This window comes from Scleropages formosus, chromosome 8 (assembly GCF_900964775.1).
Source record: "Scleropages formosus chromosome 8, fSclFor1.1, whole genome shotgun sequence".
Taxonomy (NCBI): domain Eukaryota; kingdom Metazoa; phylum Chordata; class Actinopteri; order Osteoglossiformes; family Osteoglossidae; genus Scleropages; species Scleropages formosus.
The window spans coordinates 21,228,493-21,239,783 of NC_041813.1; the positions used below are offsets into that span (position 1 = coordinate 21,228,493).

General features: G+C 43.2%; 1 protein-coding gene across 2 annotated transcripts in view; it reads left to right on the forward strand.

The window, feature by feature from the left end:
- The window catches only part of hace1 (HECT domain and ankyrin repeat containing E3 ubiquitin protein ligase 1), a 29,122-nt gene extending 18,122 nt beyond the window's left edge, over nt 1–11,000 (forward strand). For both annotated transcript variants that reach the window (XM_018757313.2, XM_018757314.2), the window contains exons 15-24: nt 542–653; nt 2,799–2,896; nt 4,238–4,325; nt 5,704–5,853; nt 5,978–6,174; nt 7,236–7,367; nt 8,222–8,320; nt 8,985–9,055; nt 10,075–10,188; nt 10,674–11,000. In XM_018757313.2, coding sequence (XP_018612829.1) covers nt 542–653; nt 2,799–2,896; nt 4,238–4,325; nt 5,704–5,853; nt 5,978–6,174; nt 7,236–7,367; nt 8,222–8,320; nt 8,985–9,055; nt 10,075–10,188; nt 10,674–10,776 — 1,164 coding nt within the window. In that variant the 3' untranslated portion in view covers nt 10,777–11,000. The remainder of the gene's footprint in view (nt 1–541; nt 654–2,798; nt 2,897–4,237; nt 4,326–5,703; nt 5,854–5,977; nt 6,175–7,235; nt 7,368–8,221; nt 8,321–8,984; nt 9,056–10,074; nt 10,189–10,673) is intronic.
- The last annotated feature ends 291 nt before the right edge of the window (nt 11,001–11,291 follow it).

Consider the following 11,291-nt stretch of genomic DNA (forward strand, 5'->3'; position numbering starts at 1 on the left):
CCCTGCTACATCGCTTCATAAATTTTAAGTGCTGTTTCGTTTTGGTTATTCACACAGTCCCAGTATTCATTTTCTCCAGTACGAGTCCGGTACTTCTCGATTATGATTCTCGTGGGAACGCTGCTCAGTTTTAATTACCGTTTTTTCTTAAACCTGGTGAATCTGATTTCATCGTCCGCCTTCCCTCTGAATGTGTTCTCATTCCCAGGGGGTGGAGGGGGTCTTTTTGACTGTAATACATCTCTCTGTCATGGAGTCTCAGTTCCTCTCCCCAATCAGCCCTTCCAGCTGGTGAAACAAAGGCAGAGAAACCTCATGCAGATTGTATTCTTTGTGTGAACGCTGGGCATGTTATTTCAACCCCTTTTAAGCCTTTTAATTACCGGCTGGAGTATTTACTGCCTTCATCGCTTAAAGAGTTTAGTAGGATGAGGAAGTGCGGAATCGTACGCTCCCTATCGTCGCAATGGGGGGGGGAATGCGGGTGTGTGGGTAATTAAGAAGCGTTAACGAGTTGCTCTGCGCCCTGTTTTCCCTACAGCCTTTTAAGGACAGATGTGAGTGGTTCTACGAGCACCTGCTTGCAGGCCAGCCCGACTCTGACATGGTCCACCGGCCCGTCAACGAGAATGACATCCTGCTCGTCCACAGAGGTATCGGTGCCATCCGCCTCTGCATCCTAGCACCTCACACCTGCTTTGTGTGTTTCTCTCACTCTCTCCTGTTGTTTTACACCCTCGGCCTGTCTGTTTCTTCACTTTGTCTTGTGACTGCTTTCCATGTCCAACACTCGTGTTATTCTGCCCATCTCGCATACCTGTTTGTCGTTGACTTGCAGTCCTCACCTGTCTAACCAACATGGATGTCAGTCAGAATGTCTAATTTACTATAAATTACTCTGAATACTTTACTGCTTACATCAATCATTCAGAGAAACAGTTTTGAGCTCAAATGAATTTTTACTATCTTTATTTAGGCTTCAGGTAAATATTTTGGATAAACAGATGAGTAAACGTATGAGACCTTCTGTCACTCCCAAAGGAAATAGTGCAGTGTTTTAATTTTTTCTTATTTATTTTTAACATTTTCCAGTACGAATGCAGCTGACTTGACTAACTGAAGCTTTATGTAATTTAAAGCTGACTTGATGACAGAAAACTTTGTGCACACTCTTTCTCAAAACGTGGTCCATATCATTGACCCACGCACTTTCCCTTATTTTGTTAGGCTAAAGGTATTCAGCTCGCTCCTCTACATCATTTAAAAAAAAAAAAGCCAAATGGTAAACAGACTTGCCTGGCATGGTCTGGATGTGTCGCTGTCCTATTAAAACCCTACTTGGCTGGGTGTGTGCCCTCCCATCCCCTCTCGCTCGGCACACCTCACAGTAAATAAGCACATTCTGGAGCTGTCTCCAGGCCACATGAGGGAGACTTCGCAGCCCACCTCCCCCAGCCAGGCACTTCTTTTGATTTGTCCTCTGCCTCGAGGTGGCTACCATGTGATGGTGATGCTCTGTAATAGATGGCAATCCCCAGAGGAAACGTGGAATCCTTTTATTCCTGCACTCGGCTCTCTGATGTCTGCTGTAGCCAGCTATAATTGGCCATGGGCTCAACGCAGACATTGTGCGTCTGTGTGTGAGAAGGTGTGTCGTTTTTGCACCTTACCTGTATGTGCTGGTGTGAATCTCTGGGCTTATGTTTTGGCTACGTCTTTGCGTGGGTTTCTAAATTACTGGTCCGTCTGCATTGTTCTTGTGCAGGTGACTGTGTGTGTGTGTGTGTGTGTGTGTGTGTGTGTGTGAGAGAGAAAGGGACAAGCATGTACTTGTCCTGATAATGTGACCTTCCTCTCTCTGGTCATGGAAGGGTTGTTTTGAGGGGTTGTTTGCTTGTTCCAGGGTTTCCACAGCTCTGCTCTCTACTGGAGGGACAAACAAACCAACGTGTTCTACTTTGCTGATGGATGCTGATGAAGAGCGTTGCTATGAGAGCTGCCTCTTCTTGTCTATTTGTAGAAATCTGCTGTGAAGGAGGACATTTCTGTCCATGTCTGCATGCCCATACGCATTTGCTGGGTTTGTTCAGATTTACATGTGCATCATACACTTTGGTAAGAGTAAGCAGAGTCAGGAGCCCTGTATGTGTCAGTAAATAGCGTATAGAAACACCGAGGATTTAGCAGACTGCGCACATCTTTTCCTTGCCCCCACAAACAAACATGAGTGTGAGACATTGAGATGGGTCTGAATGTACCAGGGTCAATGTCAGCATTGCCATTGTTCATCTAACCTGTGAAATGTCACTCCTGTTATGAGCTTCTTTTTACAGAGTGAATGGAAATGACTGTAGGCTACAGAGATAGAAAGGCAGTTAGGCCTTGTTTCAGAGACAAAAAAACAATAACTTTAACAATAATAAGATAAAAACAATTGTTTCACTGCTGTTGAGTATGTGAACAGTATGTACATATATACTGACTGCTATGTTGGAGATGTGTGGTTTTTCTGTGGACAATAATTGTTAGTGTCTCAAACATTACATGGCCCTGGGCCTCGTTTTGTCTTTTCGCTCATCCTCACAGAACTGATCAAAAGGATCCTTTTGAGAAGAGCCTCCTTGAGATGCAAACCAAAACAAACCAAAGTGTCAGCGTGCAGGAGGCGCATCTGTGTAGCGTACTCTCCTTACCATAGAGGGTGCTGTAAACAGATGGGATGGTGAAGAACGATCCTTGCGTTAAAACGAAAAGGACCCAGGCTTAAATTTTTTTTTCTTTTCTTCTTTTCCTTACAGATTCGATATTCCAGAGTAGCTGCGAAGTTGTCTCTAAGTCTAGCAATGAGAAGCTGAAACAGGGCATCGCAGTCCGCTTTCATGGCGAGGAAGGGATGGTGGGTAAAAATATTCATTCCCCCCCACCACCCACATATGTATGTGAAAACCTACCTTCTTTGTCTTTTTGCTCTTGTTGTCTGTATGAACAGTACAGTCAGATAGCATTATCCGCCTCTTGTGCCCTGTTTGCCAGTGGTCGCTGTCTCCCATGCTCCTTGGTCGAGGTCCATAGAGACAAATCCCGACAGAAATTGATGGCAGCCAAGTTTCAGTGCCTCTGTCACATACAAGACAAAGTGCAGCTCTCTGGGGTAAACCCAGGCCTACTGTCCCTGCTTTTTAACATTACTGAGACAGAGCAGGGTCATGCATCACTCATGGCCTCACACCACATATGATCTTTACTGGTCTTATTCCACATACATTTGGACTATTCTTGTGTCTATTCCACATTCACATTTCTGTTTGCATTACTCTGATTGCCAGCAGTTCAGGTATCAATTATTATTTCATAGTGTTATTCCCGGTCTGATTCAAACAGTTCTGTTGTCTGTTATGAATTCATAGACGTTTGAGTGTCATTTCTGTTTCCATTTCACACTCAGACCACATTTATTCCAGTTCTTATTCTGCATTCAGTTGTTTGGTATTAAAATTCTGTTTTCATCTTCATTTGTTCCTGTTCCTACTCTAGACACATTTGTCTCTAGTCCAGTCCAATTTCAGCTGTTGCTGTTCTGGGTTCACACTAGCGGTTCTATAAAAGCTATTCCAGAACCATATAACCTTAGCGTGTGCCGTTTCCTGTGGTTTTGAGCAGAAGCTTTGTTCCTTAGATGAGAAGAACCCCTGCTGGGCATAGAGAGACAGCTTGTTTGAGGGATTTTGACAGGTTCTGAACCCTAGGGCACCTGTATCACAATACCACAACCTGCCCTCTTTCCGAACCACATAACGGCATGGAAGAGGCGGTTTTAATTGGGCAGAGCTGCTTTCGTTCAGGAAAAGTTAAGAGTTGGCTGTAACCGCAGTGTAAAGACATTATTGACAACATGATTGTATTCTTGGAAAGGGGTCACTGCAGGTGAGAACACTGCAGGTTCTATCACACCAGTGTGCTTTATCATTACGCGCCATCTCCGAAGTGCTCGAGCCAAGAGGAAATGGCCTGTCTTTATTTTAAAGCACGTGCTGCCTGTGGCGAAGTCCTGCCGATATGCTTCTCCACCAGCTCAACCTGACGTGCTGAAACTGAATGAGACTAAGGGGGGGGAGGTTGTCTGCTGGTGCTGCTTGCTCTGTACCTTCGATTTTCCACACTGGCTCAGAGTGGATGGCCTCTCGTAGCTGCAGTTTCATCTCTAACCCTCTGGCCTATGACTTCCTCTGACCTGCAGGGTCAAGGTGTGGTACGTGAGTGGTTTGACATCTTGTCCAATGAGATCATCAACCCGGACTATGCGCTCTTCACTCAGTCTGCAGACGGTGGGTGTCCTCTTGTGGCTTATAGTGTGCATGTTTGTGTGTGAGTGTGCATGCGTTTGTGCATGAAGACTTGGGGCTGTTTTATTGGAGACTGAGTGAACTTCAGTCCAATGTGGCTGTTTTTAGTGCTGTCTCTGCTCAGTGAAAACTTATGTTGCATCACCAAGGTGGCAAGAAAGTCTTCTATGATGTAATACTTGAATTTTTCCTTTTGTGAACTTTGTTTCCTGTTGTGTGTACTTTGAGGGTCTTTGCAGTGTAGTGTATGTTTGTGTTTACAGTGCATCCTGCCATGACTAGACTAATACGGTGGTGTGGTGGGTCTTGTCATCCAACTGACCAGTCATTCCAATGTGGCATTAAGTAATTATTCTTTTTAAGAATAATAATCATTAACTTTTGTGTATTACATTTTATTTTGGCAAAACACAGAATAATGTAACATGATAAGCATTCTGTATTGGATCAAGAGGCAGTATTTGATACTTCCTTACCAAATATACTTTATAGTATGTATTTTGTGTTATGAAAATTCAGTATAAGTAAATCATTTCAAATATTGAAATAACACATTATACTCCACTTTACCTTTTTAATTCTGGAAAATTTAAGAAAAGTGTTCTTATGTGAATGAAGTGTTAGTTCTGCATCCAATGGTACAGCTTCATACCTAGCCTTGGACTGAGCTGTCTTGTCTGTATGTGAGAGACTTGGTTATTCTGGATGAGGGAAATGTGGGACAGATATGATCTCTTAGGTTACACAGTAAGAAGACCTCTCCTTCAGTATGGTGTCAATGAAGCACGTGTGAGGAATGGAACCTACACGCCATCAATGGCTACACGCCCCTAGACATGTGGAGGGTGTAATGATATTGAAGTCACCCCACAGGATGCTCGTTTGGGTCAAGACATCTCAGAGTGCACTTATATACACGCATCTGTTTACCCAGGGAGCTGGAAATGACAACACACCACAATTTCATGGCCAAACATGTAACACTGAAATTTGAAAAAGTAACAACCAATGTTCAATTAAATCATTGTATGCTACTGGGATAAACTTGTAAAACACACTTAGAACATTTGTCAGATAGGCTGTTACATACTGTATTTAAGACAAATGTCATTGTAGTGTTCTGATAGCCCCGCCATTGAAAGAACAGATGGCATGAGTGTGATATGTGACAAAACAGAACTTCAGCAATGAGGGTGTCCCTGCCTTCAGTAGGTTTTCTTGCTGTTTGTTTTTCCAGTATGTATGTTTGAGTGACTGCCGTGTATTTGAAATTATATATCTGCAGTTAAGTGAGCTTTTATAAAGCAGTTGTCCGTTTCTGCTTTTGACTTCTAGTGCGCTGTGTGTTTGTGTGCTTCAGGAACCACGTTCCAACCCAACAGCAACTCCTCGGTCAACCCAGACCATCTAAACTACTTCCGCTTTGCGGGCCAGATCCTAGGTCTGGCTCTGTATCACCGGCAGCTTGTGAACATCTACTTCACCCGCTCCTTTTACAAGCATATTCTGGGTAAAAGGGACACTTCCTCTGCCATTACTCACTGGTTTAAATACCTGTGCTCTGGAGTCTCACCTGGTCTCTGTACTGCCATGCTCTAAACTGTGTAAATACCTGCACCGTGTGTTTTGGACAGGTATCCCAGTGAACTACCAGGATGTGGCCTCCATCGACCCGGAGTATGCCAAGAACTTGCAGTGGATCCTGGACAATGACATCAGTGACCTTGGTCTGGAACTGACCTTCTCTGTGGAGACAGACGTTTTTGGCGCAATGGAGGAAGTGCCCCTGAAACCTGGTGGAATGAGCATTCTCGTCACGCAGGACAACAAGGTGACAAATCAGAGAAGTACACACAGAGGTTCACCTCATTGAAGTCACAGGTCCTGTCCTGTGACTGCTGCACCATCTATGGATGTACAATTTTAGAACTCTCAATAGTAGATTGTTGTTTTCATGCATATTGTGCAGTCAACTGAATTTTATAGGTCTGCTCTTTTTTTTTTGGAATCCCTGCTGTAATATGTATTGTTTTATTCAACAAAAACAATACTTGTCGTTGCTTGTGTTTAGCCCAGATGCCCGTGCTGTTGAAGTAACCTGTGTGATTACATAATGTAAAATATCTCATTGGGTATTTTTTTTTCCATTTACTGTTGTCATTGTCATCATCCTTGTGTTATCAATTAAGTTAAAGTTGGATTTAGGAGGAAAAAACAGTTCAAAATCCTATGGAAAATAAATTCTTTAAAAGTAGACAGTCCTTCCTCCATAGGCATCTTGGATAAAAGATAAGAGAAAATGGAGCCATTGTTTTCATAGATCCTCTATTTGAAAGGTCTTCAGCCTGACCGACTGGTAAGCAGCCGGTAGAGGGCGGTAGAGTTTCACTGGCCTGATTGTGAAATGGGCTGTTTGTGCGGCTGTCTGATTTGAGCCAGGGCTCTGGACACTTACATGGTCACTGCACGCTGACTCTGCCTACTGTGAGAATGTGTGTCTGTGTGTTAAAGCAGCTGTGTGTGCATTTGTGAGGTTTAGATCTATTTATAGCTGTACTGGATGAATCACTCATACTTGGAAACTATTGACTTTCACATGAACCTAACCGCTGACAGCTGTGTACTTCCAGCGTGGTCCAGGTGTGTTTGGAAATATAGAGAGTTGAAGGGGGCCTACCGGTGGGTTGCCTGGGAAGCAGACTGAGGGCAGTGCTGGGCAGCACAGGGGTGTACCAGGTTCTGTGACAAAGGGAATGAACTGGGTAATGGAATTCCACACCTACTAGGTTACGTTGGTTCATGCATTTTCTGCTGTCATAGATGTCTCTGTGTCTGCATGTATGTTAGCGTGTCTGCGCACTAGCAAGCGAGTGACCTTGCTGCTGCCCCCAGGCAGAATACGTCCAGCTGGTGACAGAGTTGAGGATGACGCGTGCCATTCAGCCTCAGATCAACGCTTTCCTGCAAGGCTTCCACACTTTCATCCCCCCCTCACTCATCCAGCTCTTTGACGAGTACGAACTGGTGAGTACCCCACCTTGGTCCTTCCTTCCTGGGAAATGGCGCTCTCTTCCACAGAGGTATTCATTGGAGGTGTCAGCAGTTTGTGCCTGGGGTTATCTGGTGCCTCACGCCACTTTGGAGTGACCTCTCATGTGGAAACTGCACCAAGGACATGTGTGTGTTTATGTACGTACGTGCACATACATCTGGGTCAGGTACCAGCATGTGTGAGCTGCAGGGACAAATGAAGTGGCCCGTGAAGCAAGCTGACCTGTCTTCCTGCATGGGAAGCCTCACAGCAGGAAAGTATTTAAATGGCACATAGACAAGAACTGATGTTCCACAGTTCAGTCTCCATGTCTAATTAACAAGTGGATGGGATCTCATGTGCTGTTCCTGTTCCCTGGCAGCATCCTAATGTGCTTCTGGTCATTATCTTCACAGATCATCCCTGTGTTTACTGGTACTTTGTGTACTTTGGTACCAATTTGAAGAACTGCAGCTTGTTGCCTTCCATGATCTCGGTCACAACATGAAAGCACATTTTTCTTTTTGAGATGTAACCCTTGTCTCAAGTTGACCTTATATGACATTGTGACCTGGACCCTTTATATCATAATTTAAATTAGTTACAGCTCTGTGTTTTCCTTTAATAATTTTTTTTTTTTTTAAAGTTTGTCTTTGACTTCTTAAGTTGGAAAGAGATGGGGGTCTGCTGATCATTGTTTTGGTTTCTTTCTGAGACTCATCAGCATGGTCTTTACATGCATTTACATCATTATATCCAATTATGTAATATGTGACCTGTAATCTCAGCTGCACAACCTTGAACGTGTAACTTCAATAGTGTAACTTGTAACCTGTGGCCCTGGTAGGAGCTTCTCCTCTCAGGGATGCCTGAAATTGATGTGGCTGACTGGAGCAGGAACACGGAATACACAAGTGGGTATGACCAGGATGAACCAATCATCCAGGTGAGGCCACATGCATCCCTTATGAGATTAATTCCTTCCAGATAATGGTAACTCATTATTTGTAGCATCATACCTTTCAGCTCCTTGTGTGGAACTCTGGTTCCTGAGTTGACAAACAGTTCAAACTGGAAGAATGTCCATAACTCCAGTCAGTTTTGCCCATATGTCACAGTCAGTAAAAGTTTTAGTAGTTTTATTTTTTTATGTTTTTTGCAAGAACTTCATACAACTACAACAAATTTACTGTGTAAGACTTTACTCAAAGGGCCTATGTTCAGATTCCACTCTGCTACAGTGCCCTTCAGCAAGGTACTTTAATATTATTGCGCCAGTAAAATTACCCTGATGGACAGCTGGTAGCATAGTGATTAGAGCTACTGCTTTTCAACCCAAAGGCTACAAGTTCAAATCCCACCTTCAGCTGTAGTACCCTTGAGCAAGTTAGTTACTGTAAATTACTGTAGTAAAAATTACCCAGCTCTATAGCTGTGTAAATAGTTGTATGTAGCTTAACGTCGTAAGATGCTTTGGGGGGAAAAAGTCGGCTGAATTATTAAATGTATATGTATAAAAGGGTAAAACATTTAAGCAGCTTAACAGTGTAAATCACTTTGGAGGTAAGTGTCAACTAAATACATGTAAATGAGATCTGACTGTTTTGCAGTGGTTCTGGGAGGTGGTGCACAGTCTAACCCAGGAAGAGAGGGTCCTGCTGCTGCAGTTTGTCACTGGAAGGTACAGTTTTCTTCAATCCTTTTTGACATAGTGAGTAACACAGAAGATCATAGTTTCAGCCTTTCTGTATGAAATGGTTTCTAAACCATCTGTTTTTGGAACCTTCAGTAATTTGACTAGCTTGTAAGTTTGCTTTCATTAGGTCCTTGTATTGAGAAGCTCATGAGTGTCAGTCTTCTTGCAGTTTTTGTATTCGTAACAGTTCTTAATAAACACATCATGGCAGACTGGATGTGACTGGAAAATCTGTAACTATGTTTTGATCACTGTGGTTAACTTTGCACTAATTCGCTTTTTGTGTGCTGCAGCTGTTGTAACTCACACACACATCAACTCACTTAGTCACACTTGCACTCACGTTGAACTGAACAAAAAAAAATAATAAAGGGTTTTAGATTCACTTCTTTCTATTCTGCAGTTGTATGCTGTTGAGTAGCTAGTGTTAGTTGAGCTCCAGGCCCGCAAGTGTAAGTCCTTGTCAGAATAGGGTGGATACTTTATTAATCCCTGCAGGGAAATTCACACACACACCAGCTCAACAAGAGACATAACGTAAGAGACCTCACATGTAACAACAAAGTGTAGTAATACTGACAAAAATATGAAATAAAATAATGCAAAAACTTAGAAAATAAACATTTACTGGCTACTGTTTTACTAAAACAAAGGTAAATTAGATTAAACCAGTACAATTTCTTACCTCCCTGCATCACCATGTTGAGGAGCAAACAGGCACTATGGAGATGTATGGCTGTTGAAAAGGACCCCGAAAGCGCCTCTTTGTGTGCTGCCCCTTGAAAGATGTGGTGACTAAAGGAGCTCATGGCGGTCACCTTGTGGTGGGGATGACGATCATTGTCCGTAAAGGATATTAATGTCTTCCTTATGCTGGCTCAGTGCCAGACTTGGTCAGATGTGATGAACAGCTTTTAACATTTTCATAAGTCCTGTATCCTGCTCATTTTACATTGTTTGAACCTCCTCTGGTTTCATTGTCTCTCTTCACCCTTTCCTTCCAGCTCGAGAGTCCCTCACGGTGGATTTGCCTACCTGATGGGGGGTAGTGGCCTCCAGAAGTTTACTATTGCTGCCGTGCCCTACACCGCAAACCTTCTGCCCACCTCCAGCACCTGGTAAGGACATACTGCCCGCCCCCCCATAGATGTGCTTTCACACACGCACAGAGGCATCGACCCAGAAGAAGGGTGTGTTCAGTAATTCCTTTAACATAAGGCTAAAATTGGGTAGCTTTTGTCCCATTTTTAATACCCCTTTCAATGATGTTTTAATTTTGTTTGTAATACTTTCTGTGATGTTCATTGTATTTTTCTTCACAGAAAAATAGGTGTAACCGTTGCACCCGTATGAAAAGCTTCATAAATGTGCCATAAATGTCCAAGAGAGCCCTTTGGAAGCTCTGTAGTATAGGGCCATGAATGGATTCAGCAGATTAGGTTTTATTTTTTTATTTTTTATTTTTTTTGAACTTCAATCACTAAGCTTCAACAACCCTTCAGATACACACACTGTCAAACCTTTCAAATCCATGTTTCACGTAGAGTGAATAGCCACTGGTGACCTGCTGTTTCACTGATTGTTAATGTTTTGACGTCCCTAGCATCAACATGCTGAAGCTCCCAGAATACCCCACCAAGGAAATCCTCAGAGACAGACTGCTCGTCGCATTGCATTGTGGGAGTTACGGGTACACCATGGCATGAGCCAGAGTACTAGATTCTCTGTGGGCATTCCTGCCCACCTGAAGGTTTAGCAACAGGGATTCTTCAAAACCTCATTCCAGTGTCATTAATTTAAGAAAATCTGATGGGAATTACCATTTCCCCTGCTGTAAGTATGATTTACTGTACATGAGGCACAAAATTACCCAGTTTTCTGAGGAGTCTGAGTGTAATATTCAGAAAGAACAGCTCTGATGTTTTTCCTTTGTTTTTTCTAAGGTAGCCCCACCACAATACATCATTATTTCAGTAAAATGTAAAGTGTTGTGTACCAAAAGGAAAAAAAAGTGAATGTGTGGGTGAGCACATACATGGTGGTATAATTGTCTCCTCACTCACTGAGTTTACATCAGTTGAATGGGTCCTCAGCATCGAGCGCTGCATCTTTGTGTCTGAGGTGGTTGTTTGGACGCTACCATGCCAAGTTCAGAATCGACTCCGGAACGTTAAATGTGACTCATGCTGGACTCTGCTGTGCAAAGACGGCTCGCTCCTTA